Here is a 13,720-nt window from a genome sequence, read left to right on the forward strand (position 1 = left end):
CTAAAGTCACAAGCCAGCAGGTTTTCATATGCATTTGCTGTGCCTTGGCAGGGTCTGTCAAATATAGTTCAAGTACATTTGCATTAATGATATACAGTAAATACACACAAACTGCAGAGTAACATACCTGCTCTTCTTCAATTCTGCGTTGTAAAGTTTCTATATAATGCTGTACTGCCATGTATATAAACCTGTATTGTGCTTCAGTCTGAACCATTCCTGATCTCTGGGATCTTACCATCTGAATGGTTTTAGGAACATCAATATCACAATCAACACCTAAAAAACAAAAAATTGTAATGATCCAAAACAGAAGGCAGCAATCTACACATATAGCCTAAATACCCTGAAACAAAATGTAACATATTTCCAGGGAGCCTACTAAATGTTAGGTAAGGAGGCAAGAGCTAGATGCAGAAGGCTGAACATAAAGGACTTGGGCAGAGAAAAACTACAAGTATAATATTGCAATACCAATCTAATGTTTTTCAGTGTTTATACACATTAGCGGTTTACCCACAAAACAGAATTATCCCGTATCCACAGTAGGAGAAGTGTCCAGAGAGGACAAGAATGTTGGTCCCTGTCCCCTATGTAAATTGAGAAGTATTGCACATGCACGACCACAGTTTAATTCACTTCTGTCTCATTTGAAGTGAATGTAGTAGTCACACATGTACACTACTGCAATACTCACACAGGTTACTTGGAGACCCTTCTTGTTTTTTCTATTTTTTTAAAAATGTAGATTGTACTTTTTTTTTTTCCTATCAGTATGTCTTTGTAAAATGGGAGGAAATCCATGCTAACACAGGGAGAACATACAAACTCCTTGCAGATGTTGTTCCTGGCAGGATTGGAACCCAGGACTCCAGCGCTGCAAGGCTGCAGTGCTAACCACTGAGCCACCATGTTGCACCCTTTGGAAACCCTTCTTCTTGTGACCCATGGGAGTCTGACTGCCAGAACCCCCAGAAATCAAACATTTACCCCTTAGCAATGTTTGTATGGAACAGAAATAGCAAAAAAAAAAAAAAAGTCAACAACTTTTGTTTAAAAGTTTTTTTTCAACTTTATATTGTTTCAATTCCTCACCATTTTCAAGATCTCCTTTTGACATTCTAGACAGATAACTTTCACCTGCACTCGCAGTAGCAAACCATCATGACAGTCGATCTAAGAGAATTCCCTAGACTGGATAAAACTGTATCACATTCTCAGGGCTACTTGTGAACAGTGATGATTTTGAATCTAGATATAAAATATTTTCAGTGACCGTATATTAGAAGGAAAAAAAGCTAAAAAAAACAATCAAAACTGCAGCCTATTTCATCCTTAAGCTAGATATAGACAGACCTACCAGGATCAGCAGACCATACAATGTGCATGGAGGCGTCCCTGTTTTGGATCTCAACTGTCTGATTCTTTTTGCTATTTCAGAGATAGTCTAATACTGAAGAAGTCTGCTGCTAGTCGCTTTTACCCCTTTTCTAGTACATCAGTCGGTCACTTCCTTGAAGAGGTAGCAACATTCAGACGAGTGGCCTCTTCACTACTGATCAAGAACAGCGTTGTACACTGTATAGTGGATGTGCTGGGTATTGCAGCTTATCACTCCCACTTGAATGGGTCCAAGCTGTAAACAGACCATGTGACAGACAAAGGTGATGTCACAGGCCCATGAAGTAGAAGAGGTGCTCACTCATAAGTCGTGACTGCTTCAAACACCCTGCCAATCTAAAATGGATGACCTACTCCATGGACAGGTTGTCAATATTATACCACCAAACCTCCCCTTTACCTGTTCAGGGAAACCAATGACTGAAGTTGGTACTATGACGACTTTATAGGATAGTAAATGGGTCAAGTTCTACAGGAATTTCTGCACGACATATAAACCAGGGGAATGTGGGATTTAATACAGTGAAATAATCTATGATTCAACAGTATGATGTGCCTTGTAGAACACTCTTAATCGGCTTTATTTCATTGCCACTCAAGACTGATAAATCTGACACTGCATCTTGTCAGCTTTTTCCTGGGAAAGGGTTAAATATTGATGAAAGAATTCAACCCTGCAAGATAGCAATGAATATACAATATCCTCATATCTCTAGAACCATATGCTCAAGTCTCTTGTCCAAATCCCTGGTAGCAGCAGATAACAGCAAATTCCATACCTACCTTTTTCTCGGATGACATCGATGAGAATATCAATCACAATAAAAGTGCCGGTACGTCCTATTCCTGCACTGTTAATAAAGAAAACAACAGCGCAGTGAGCAAAAGACGGTCCCAAAGTATGACAACACTGACTATATTGTGTAGGCTGAATAGCAACACATTCCAGCTGGCAGCATATAAATACACATTTATTATAGAGAAGATGCCAAAATGATAGTCTGCCGCTACTGCACTAGGAAATATAAGTCAGGTACAATGCTAGCAGAGAATTACCTCCAGCCAACACAGGAACAGCCAGAGTTGGATGTTCTATTCTCTCTGTCACATGTACGCAATTCATCATTCTGACTATATAAGTATTCATAAATGTGTCAATATATCAAAAGATAACAGCTGAGTGTCTCCAAGCATCTTATTCGGTGATTAGAATACATCAAAATGCAGTAAATAAAGTATCTAGTAATCCTTAAAGGTTTATTCCCATCTTTGCAAATCACTGCCAATACTTAGTCAGAAGTCCCTACCAGCAGGGCAGGCAGAATTACATAAATGAGGGGCACTGCCCTAGGCTATTTCTGTAAACGGGAGCTACAGAAACGGTATAGCTGAGCAGTGTTACACTGTTTCCACCGCCACCATGGGAGTTACAGAAACAGCAAAAAACAATGACAAACCACCTGTACCTCTGTAAGTCTTGTACTGGCAGTCAGAACTTATAGCCAGTTATTACTAGCAGATACAAGCAATCCTTTAAGTCAGGGGTCCTCAAACAACAGTCTGCGGGCCACATGCCGCCCGCCAAGGACATTTATCCGGCCCGCCACATGTGGCCCGCACACAGTCGCCTGGATCGCTCACTAACGGGGAATCCGACTCCCCAATGCACATACAACCGAAAGCTATGAGTGTAGGCAGCGCAACTGCGATCTACACTGACTGAAGAGAGTGACATCTGCCCCGATGCTGGTGCGATGACGTCATCACACCTGCAGTCTGAAGGAGGCGGATGCGCGGCGGCTCTTCATGGGTAAGTATAATAGAATGTGTGTGTGTGATTGTGTGTTGTACTGAGGAGCATATAATACAATGCGGGGGTACTGAAGAGCATATAATACATTGGGGTGGGGGGGGGCGTACTGAGGAGCATATAACACAGTGGGGTGGGGGGGTGTACTGATGTACTGAGGAGCATATAATACCGTGGGGGGGCGTACTGAGGAGCATATAATACAGTGTGGGGGGGGGCGTACTGTGAAGCATATTACACTGTGTGGGGGGGGGGGGGCGCTGCTGTGGAGCATACAATCTTAATTTTTTTTAAACTGTATTTTGGCCCTCCAGTGGTTTGAGGGAACTGGCCCCTGTTTGAAAGGTCTGAGGACCGCTGCTTTAAGTTATACTTCATTACAGTAACATGAGAAAGAAAAGATTTCGAAGCAAGTTACCTGCAGTGAACAACTACAGGCCCAGGTTCAGGTATACTATCTTGCTTGTGATGAACTTCTTCTAAAAAGTCCAGGACACCACCAGGATCTGTAGGCACTCCATGGTCTGGCCAGGTTTTGAAATGGTATTGCCATACAGTTCTTTCAGTGTTACCCTAGCGCATGCAAATCAAGAAAATATTGATAAGACTGCAAGTATTAACCACATAAACAAAGGCTATAGTTGTCTATACAATTGGGCATGCTAGAATCCAACAGCACAATCCTGCTGTACACCAACATCTGCTGCCACTTGAAAATCAGGATATCCCAATAAATATTAGATGGTCAGACGCTCTTGTCGAAGTTGGTGGGTTAGGGCTATATTAATACATGGTGTATAGCTACTTTAAAGGGGATTTGCCATGAACTTAACCATAGTTAAATTTGTAGACAATGAAAAGTTAAAACATTTTTGCAAATATATTAATAACTAAGAATTTTGCAGAGTCTTAGACTGTCACCACTAAGATGGTTGGATAAAATGTATATTTTCTTGATTGGTTCCCAATGGCTACAACCATGAATGTAGGAACTTTCTATGGTTTGGCATTCGTCAGAAACCAAATATGATTTCCTTGCAGCTGGTTTATCTTCTTATACTTGTAGTGTCTTGCCTGATAACCTGTCCATAGCTAGATTTCTGCCAGACCATAGAAAGTTCCTGTATATATATTAGCAACTGACCAAGACAATATAGATGGTTAGAGAAAATCTTTATAACTCAGCTAAATTTTTAATTCTTTATATATGAAAAAAAAGTTTAACTTTTAATTGTCTACAAATGTATACACTGCTCAAAAAAATAAAGGGAACACTCAAATAACACATCCAAGATCTGAATGAATGAATGAATGAAATATTCTCATTGAATACTTTGTTCTGAACAAAGTTGAATGTGATGACAAAAAAAAAAAAAAAAATCACGCAAAAATCATCAATGGAAATCAAATCAAATCAAATTTCGGGCTGAGTGCCCTTTCTCAAGTGTATAGGCTCACCATGTCTGTGGCCATACAGCTTCACAATCTGCTCCATCATGATGGAGCAGATTGTGAAGCTGTATGGCCACAGACATGGTGAGCCTATACACTTGAGAAAGGGCACTCAGCCCGAAACGCGTAGTGTGTGCTTTTTACACAAATAAAGTTTATCCATTTGACAACCAGTTGAGCACGGTGATCCCCTGTATTCCCGGTCCTTCGTGATATCACTTGACACCAAAGGTGGCACGGATCCTGTCGTCTCATGACCTGGGGCGGAACTCCCCCCCCCCCCCCCATCTTGAAGTGGTTCAAAGCTATTTATAATGGTTGTAAACACAACCTCCTAAAGGTGAGAAGCTTTTTTCACTTTCCCGCTCATTTATCCATACGGTACTTCACCATATGCAGCTCGGTGCTGTTCTCTGTTCCTTATCTTTAAACTAGTACTGAGATGTGGTCTGTGGTCCCCACCTGTAGAACCCTCCTTTATTGAGTGTGTCTCGATAATTGCCAATAATTTCCATCTGTTATCTATTCCATTTGTACAACGGCATGCGAAATTCATTGTCAATCAGTATTGCTTGGAGTTACATTGTGTTGCTTAAGTGTTCCCTTTATTTTTTTGAGCAGTGTACATGATTATGCTCATGGGAAATTTCTTTGAAGCATCATTACTCTATTAATGCTGTAATACAATAGAAGGATACAAGTGACAATCTCACTGCTATACGGTTCTCCTTGAAGTAACAACATGCATTTAAGGAGCCTGCTCTTATTTGGTGCGGGCAATTCCACTACACACAAGTCTGAAAGGAGGGACTTTAGAACCTAAATAGTAGAAGACACTTAAAGGGGTTGGACAATAATTTGAACATTTAAATCAGCTGGGGAGACACGGACAGCAATAGAGGGGACACTGACGGCAATTGCGGCAGTAGCGAAGCTATGATTTTCTTTTTTTTATTTTTCACCCACTGCCACCAATTTTTTTTTTTCTTTTAAATATTCCTGTACTGTAACATCACGAAAAGATGATAACGGGATCACTGATGCTATTAGCACACAGGAGCCCCTGCTGCTACTGAACTCAATAGTAGCAGCGGCTCTCCTGTGATTGCCCCCACAGGAATGCTAGGTTTCTCTAGTAGCTCTGAGAATGTTTTACACAATGTATTAAACCACTTCAGATTGAGGCCCCACGTTGCAGAAACGCAGCTTTGTTTGTTACAGATTTTGTTGTGGTTTTTGAGCCAAAGCCAGGAGTGAATTCAACAGAGGGTAAAAGTATAAGAATTTCCTATACGTTTTCATAATAGAACTTATGTGCAATTTCTCTCTTTTTTTTCGCCCTTATTCCAGTGTTTTCTATCCAGGTTACCCAAGAATCTTTATAAAGATTACTTAGAGAAATTAACAGAAAGAGAGACGTCACTTCTACAATGGTATGGTTATAGTGTTTCATCATATACATTTTTCATGGTTTACCCCATGGTGATTGCGTTTAGAATTTCTACCTTATTCTGTAGTCACTGAAAATCACGGTTGACAAAAACTAAACGTACCTATGATGGTACAAGAGAAAGATGAAAAATACTTACTTGTCCTACTTTTGAAAGTTTAAGCTCTCTTAATATGTAGTCATGAGTTGGTGTTTCTTTGACATTTCTCACCCGCATGACTCCATACTCCTTTAACGCATGCTCCTCAGGCCAATACTTTACACATTTGCTCTGTAGATACATAAACCAGCATTAAAATTTCACAACAGATAGAAAAAAAATAAATAGTTTCAAAAAGAACCAGAAATTGGGAAAATCCTCCAGCTTTATTGACTGATCTCTACCTATATACAAATCGGTAGAAAGGTACAAATCTAGCCAAGTTGAGCAGGGAGAAGTCAGTGGGGAGTTGACCTCAATGTGTCTTGATGTCTCATGGACTATGATTTCTCAAAGAAATGCCACAGTAACCACGCTGCACTGTAAGGTGGGAGTCAGTCAACATTGTTCGGCAAGCATAAAGCTGCTCACAGGGTCTCTTTATGGCTATATTTACAAGGCTGATTTTGAGGTCCTGATTTTGCCTGCCATTGAAAACAATGGGAGGCAGAAATGGAAGAAGGCCGCTTAAAAAATAAGCTTCCTGCTCTACCTTGCAGCAGAATTCCAGAGTGGATTCAGCTGAAGAGTCTGTGACAAGAGACAACCTGCTGACTAGGCTCAGTGAATGAGGGAAGGCTGCAGCAGAAAACATTATATTCACTTTGCTACCTGTGTTATTATTAAATAGAAAAAAACAAATCAACATAAAAATTCCCTAAGGCATATATTTCCACCTTTGCTGTAGTACACAGAACACTAGGGGTGCTGGTTGTCTTCTCAAGCTTAGATGCAGTAATGAGGTGTGGACTCCTAGGTAAGACTCACCTTGCCTCTTTCTACCTCCTTAGTTGTCATGACAATAACTCTGGAGTTTTCTTGAAAAACCATTCTCCAGAAATCATTCACGGTATTCTGTAGGCAGCCCTGAGTAGCAATATAGCGCTTCTTGGGTTTCAAATTGTTGCATTTTGTTTCAAATTCAGGCTGTAAAGTAATGTAGGAAATAAAACCATTGTTAAGTGTCCATCTGGATTGAAAAATAACACATATGCCCTTTTCTCCCTTAATATTGCCTTAATTTTTGCCAAATTAGGTCTAGTCTCCCCCCACGGCACCACTTGGTACTCTTGTGAGTAAACTGCAATTGCTCTAGACCAGGGGTCTCAAACTCAATTTACCCCGGAGGCCGCTAGAGGTAGAGTCTGGGTGAGGCTGGGCCGCAACAGGTTTTTCCCAATTTTTTTTTCTCTAAAAGTCATATTCTGACACCCGTAACTTTTTTATACTTCCAAGTACGCGGATGTATAGGGTGCCTTTTTTTGCGGGGCCGGGTGTACTTTTTAGTTCTACCAATTTCGGGAAATGCTATTGCTTTGATCACTTTTTATTCAAATTTTTATCAGAATCAAAACCATGAAAAAAACGGCGGTTTGGCACTTTTGACTATTTTTCCTGCTACGGCGTTTACCGAACAGAAAAAATATTTTCATAGATTTGTAGAGTGGGCAATTTCGGGCACGGGGATACCTAACATGTATGTGTTTCACAGTATTTAACTACTTTTATATGTGTTCTAGGGAAAGGGGGGGGGGGGTGATTAGAATTTTTAATACTTTAAAAAAAAAAATAATAATTTAATTTTTTTTTTTGCATTTATTAGACCCCCTAGGGGTGCTAAACCCCAGGGGATCTGATTAGTAATGCAATGCATTACAATGCTAATGCACTGCAAAAAAATCATCATTTCTTTTGCAGGCTGCATAGACCAGCCTGCAAAAGAAAGAGATTGCAGACCGGCCGATGGCATTGTGATGGCAACGTGACGTCGGCCCTGGAGCTTGCTCCACACACCAGCGATCACCGGTGTCTGCTTAAAGCAGCAGACACCTGGCAGCTATGGTGGCCGTCCGGTCGCCATAGTTACACACCTGGCATGCGCTGTACTATTACGGCGGATGTCGGGAAAGGGTCTGCCGGGGGCCGCAAACTATTGTCCCGAGGGCCGCAGTTTGAGACCCCTGCTCTAGACCCTTCGCTTTCTCCAACTGCTAACTTTCCCCTCAACTCCGATTCTGAATGTCCAAGGCAAAAATAGGGTGGATAGATTCAGACGTCTGCAAGACGTTGTTGGAGTGATACTCGGCTGGCAGGTGGCATCAATACTTCCAACAACATATGAAATTCACCCTCAAGGCTATTTGAACATTTATGCTTATTCTCTATTGCACCTTCACTCTGCTCTATGGCATGCTGATGGCTAGAGAAGCGGAGGACCCAAAGTATTACTATCAATGTCTATGGGAACGGAACTTGAATAGAGAATTATGAGCTGATCAATAGCTTGGGACTTTGAGTTTACACCATAAACTTTCAGTCTCTTGTAAATTATAGGAGCTCAACTACAAAAGAGATGTGACCAGGATGTGGGTTCTATGCTACACATTTAGTGGGATTGCCCTTTAGTCACAAACTGTTGCGTGATGTGGCAAACTTACATAATACTCTATGCTGGTCAGCTAGAAACTGGCTGAGCAAAACTTGTCCATCCTGGTATGTTCTCTCTCTAAACATAAAGACTTTCTATGCCATTTCTTAATGGCAGACAGAGAGGACAACACAAGGATGTGCAGGTCCTCTCTCTTTCACTTTGGGTCGAGGTTCTCAACCAAATCATGCATAAGAAAAACATCAAGACTGGATAGACAATCTACTGTTTTCACAACATGTACTCAAGTGATTTTCGCCCTTTTCTTGTCTTTGATACCTGGGTCACACACGTGGTCAGTTATCCATCCTTTGGTAATTAAGACTTATAAAACAGGATGATATTCGGGGTATATATTGCTTGTTGGTCAGCTGATTGCATCTTTTATACAGGATAAAACATGTAGATTATCAGCAGTACGTCAGCTTGCGTAACCAGAACAGTGATGCCGATAATCCATGTAAATCGCAGTAGAGGTCGCTCCTCCACCATTCAGTGTGCATCAACCTGTGTAAGGCCGAGGCAAATGAGTTTGGATCAACACATTTCTGGCTGATTGGCAGTCGGCCGTAGGACAAATGACCGTCTAATACAGTCTTTAATGCGTCTATAAAGGCAGCATTCTGATTTGTCCTCTTCCCCATCACTTTTCTCCTGTTCTTTGCTTTTTCTTCTTCCTTTTGCATTTCATCTTTGTCTTTTTTCCCCCATTTTTCTCCTCTCTACGGTTGTCAATTCTTGGTTTCACTGGAGTCTTTGGGGCACCCAAGTCTTTTTTTTTTTTTATCATTCTTTAATATAAATATGTGTTATATATTATATGTAAATTGTTCTGCTAACATATGGCGGAGAGCTACCTTCAGCCACTTTACAATATTTGTTATTATGACATGCTACATACAACAAAAATCTACTAAACGATACATAAAAACCCACATGCATATTATATGAAGGGCTGAAACTCACCATTATGGTATTGGCATTGATGTAATCAGAAACCTGTTCATTGGGATCACCATCATGAAGGACAACCCTTGTGTGATCAACTGTATCAAAGGAGAACAAATAAGACATTAGATTCAGTGCACAAAGTATTCAGTAGGTTTATTTTTAACTATATATATATTGGAGACTAAGCCTCAATTCACATGTTACGGCTTCTCACATCTAAACTGTAATTAAACTTTTATTTATTTCAGAGATCAATAATGCAGGTGAAGGAACAAGCATCTGTGTCTTTATATTTCTCCCGTCTTTACCTCTTAGTTATCACCTTAACTATATAGTTTATGAAACATATAAAAGTTACACTTTAAGGCTTTGTTCTCACGGAGTAGCACGCCGCTCATTTAGACATGTATACACGTGTCAGAGCGTGGCACTTTAAAACAGATCCCATGGATTTCAATGGGTACTGTCTTATGCGCGTAACACATTGAAATCAATGGTTTACAAAGCCTCCCATTGATTTCAACGTGTAGCGTGCGTAAGCCGGCACCCATTGAAATTAATGGGATCTGTTTTGAAGCGCCTCGCTCTGACACGTGTTTAGGCGTCTAAGTGAGCGGCGCGTTACTCCATGAGAACGGAGCCTAACCCATTTCTCTAGCCGTCATAATAATCTATTAGTAAATGCTACACAAATAGGTCTGGCACAATACATCACTATATGATATGGCATTGTATCATTTCTGTAGAATTGCATCTTAAAGTAAAACTCCAATTATAAAACAACTTTCCATAAATAGATAGTGAAAATGAAAATAAGAAAATGTATAATATGTCTTAATAAGCAAATGTATTTTTTCTAAACCGATCAGGCTGAGTTACTTAAAGGGGTATTCCAATTAACATAATCATATCTATATTTGTAGATAATTAATTATAAAAATAGTTATGTACATGGAAATACCCCTTTACAGGGGCTCTATCATTGGGAAAAGTCATGTTTAACTAATCACATCCTTGCATAGCCTTTAGAAATGCTATTCCACACCTACCTTTAGTATGTAGATTGCCTCAGTGGTTTCTGAATAAGTCAGTTTTGTATTCATATACTAATGAGCTTCCAGCCAGCACAGGAAGTTCCCAGCAGCCTCCTCTCTGCTATTATCTCCTATGTGTGTGTGCAAACAGGAAGCTGAGTCATCAGCAGCAGCAGCCTGTGCTGTATACACACATAGGAAACAATAGCAAAGAGGTGCACAATGCATCGTGCACCAGTCTAATTAGCATATGAATAAAAACGGACTTATTCAGAAACCGCTGAGGCAATTTACATACTAAAGGTAGGTGTGGAATAGCTTTTCTAAATGCTATGCAAGGATGTGATTAGTTAAAAATGATTCTTCCCAATGATAGAGCCCCTTTAAGGAGAAAGCTGAAGAAAAGCACACATATAACTTCAGCTGCTAACGGGAATGATGTGAGTCAGGGAGTGCTTTTTATACTGTTATGTTTCAAGATAAGACCACTGCACAGAATGGAACAATAAATCAATTATCAGCCTCCTCCTCCCCTCCCCTTATGGAGGCTTTATACAAATAAACAGTCTGTGTGAAGATAAGGAAAAGAAGAGCAGCCAAATAAGTGGAGAAGGAAATATAATTCTTTAATAAGATATATTGCTAAGTTTCTGATATTTACCTATAGTCAATGATAAAAAGTTGTTTTATTATTGGAGGTATGCTTTACTGCTAGACAGTAGCCTTGCAGAACTATTTAAGCATACCTTGGTGCACACTCATTGACAAAAAAATAAAAAATAACGCATCCTGATAGTAATGTCAGATTGTTGCAAAATTCTGTATGTTATCAGATCTCAAACAAATATGTAAATGATTATAGATGTGGTCTTATTAGGCACTGGGTCTAGCCACAAAAGGGTGCAAAAGTGCTTCCCCCAGTGCCCTACAAACAACTCTCAAAGGCTCCTCATTGGTACTGCGTCTCTTAGTGAGGTCATAACAGTCTTAGAGAGGTAAAAGATCAGTGGGGGTCCAACATCTATATATGCTCCATAGTGCACCCTCACAATATAATACGCTCCAAAGTGGCCTGCCCACAGTACAAAATGATCCCAAGAGCCCCTTCAGCCCTCTAATTTGGTGCTATTATTGTACACTGGGTTTCCTGTTTTGTCAATGAGTGTATGCTATTAGTAGCAGAAGGACAATCTGTTCACAGCTGCTCCTCAATGTCCTGGGTGAAAGCTGTAGTTGGCTCCTAGTTGGATTCTACAGCGGTCGCTCAGAGCACTTAGCTGGGTTTTGTGGATCAGCTCAATGCTGTGAACACTTCAAGGTGAAGAACCCAGTGGACTTAGAAAACCTGCAGCCATGGAGTTTGTTTTTTTATAGCCATGCTCCTACTAACCAAAGTGTTTAAGCAGTTTTCTAGGAACCCTACCAACCCTATCAAGCAATTTTGCACATTACGGAATCCATCTCCAATTGGATGTGAAAACCGAAACGCTGCTGAAGCTTATAAAAAGAAATCGTCACAGACACTGTGCACTGTACTTACAAGGTAAGATATTCTTATAACGGTTTTTATTCTTGTTTTCAGGTCTTTGCCCCTCTTTACGACTGTATAGCAGTTTGCATTCCTGCTGCTGCAAAGTCTGGGAAACAGAAAAAGTAATAAAATTCATTTCTGAGGAAAAAAAAATAGAAACATTTATCATTGTCATTTAAAGCAGCTGTTTTGTGCTTTCTCCCGACCAGCTGCAGCTACATCTCCCAGACTGAGCAATTACCTGTCAGTCAGAGTTGCAATGAGGTCTGCTGTCAACACGTTCTTAAAATATACACCCCTCTTGTGGATGGTACAGCGCTGATTCCTACATGGAGATGTAGAGTCGGAAATAACCCGAGCACCTCATTATCCGCTGCACTATATTTCAAGGCCATCCACTTCACCACCCAGATAAATATATTTTAATAACCATATATAAAGCAATGCATTTTATTTGTGGATGCTAACAGGGCAATATAAAATATTAAAGCAATAAGATCTTATTAAAAAGACAAATACAGAGCTTCAGAACTCTTCCAAACTAAACTTTCTCAAGTTATGTAACTCTACATGGTGATGGAAAAGCAGCGTGCTGACAGTATGAGGTCTCCACAATGTAACAGCCAGATATAAAGGTTTACATGAAGGATAATTTTAGCATCTTCCATTCATTATGTGGTGAATGATTGCACGCAGCATGGAATAACCTTCAGACTGTATTTGTCAAGGGAACAGGCAGTCCAAGCAGTTGCATTGTGCTCATGGCAATATTCTGGATGCCATTTTAATAGACTCATTAATCCGCCAGCAGGAACAATAGAGCTTGGACTCTACAGCTAGGAGCAGACCAGGCCCACACTTTACAATGAAAGGAAATGATCATGATCGGTAGACATCCCTGGATAACCGCTATCAGGTACTGTACGGATACTGATGCAACACAACAATAACTATGCAACAAATATTATATAAAGAATCATCTGTCTTATTTAAAAAAAAAAATATATTATATATATATATATATATATATATATATATATATATATATATATATATATTTATTTATTTATTTATTTAGTGTGTGTGTGTGTTTCGCTGGAACCTAATCATCTATATGTGTCCTCCAAGTGACCAGGAGACAGCAAACAGCCAGAAAGTTGTCAGGATTGTCCAGTAACTACTTGGCCATCCAGCCAAGACTCAGTTTAGTTACAGAATAGAATAGCCTTTACTTCATGGAAGATCTAGGCCCTAAGAAAAGCGAGTCGTTAAAGTCTAGAGACCCACGTAACAGAGGTCGCCTTGTCATGGCAGGTTGGCTTACAATTACAGTTTGATCAAAATGTAAACACCAAGAACCTCATTTTCATGTACCTTTACATACAGTAGGTATTTGCAGTAATGCTCTTGGTGCTAATCAAATTTTGTGTTCGCAATTGTAAAGCAGCCACAACAATGTCCACC

The 13,720-nt window shown here is 40.0% G+C and overlaps 1 protein-coding gene across 1 annotated transcript in view; it reads right to left on the reverse strand.

Annotated features, from left to right (window-relative positions):
• PTPN11 (protein tyrosine phosphatase non-receptor type 11) overlaps window positions 1–13,720 on the reverse strand; it is a 50,959-nt gene that overhangs the window by 16,231 nt on the left and 21,008 nt on the right. Inside the window, exons 7-13 of the mRNA XM_075273481.1 lie at window positions 12,266–12,362; window positions 9,707–9,786; window positions 7,081–7,239; window positions 6,253–6,384; window positions 3,630–3,784; window positions 2,185–2,252; window positions 128–279 (exon numbers count right to left, since the gene is read on the reverse strand). Of these exons, the coding sequence (XP_075129582.1) occupies window positions 128–279; window positions 2,185–2,252; window positions 3,630–3,784; window positions 6,253–6,384; window positions 7,081–7,239; window positions 9,707–9,786; window positions 12,266–12,362 (843 nt within the window). The remainder of the gene's footprint in view (window positions 1–127; window positions 280–2,184; window positions 2,253–3,629; window positions 3,785–6,252; window positions 6,385–7,080; window positions 7,240–9,706; window positions 9,787–12,265; window positions 12,363–13,720) is intronic.

The sequence above is a fragment of the Leptodactylus fuscus genome, chromosome 1 (assembly GCF_031893055.1).
Source record: "Leptodactylus fuscus isolate aLepFus1 chromosome 1, aLepFus1.hap2, whole genome shotgun sequence".
In the NCBI taxonomy this organism is placed as follows: Eukaryota; Metazoa; Chordata; class Amphibia; order Anura; family Leptodactylidae; genus Leptodactylus; species Leptodactylus fuscus.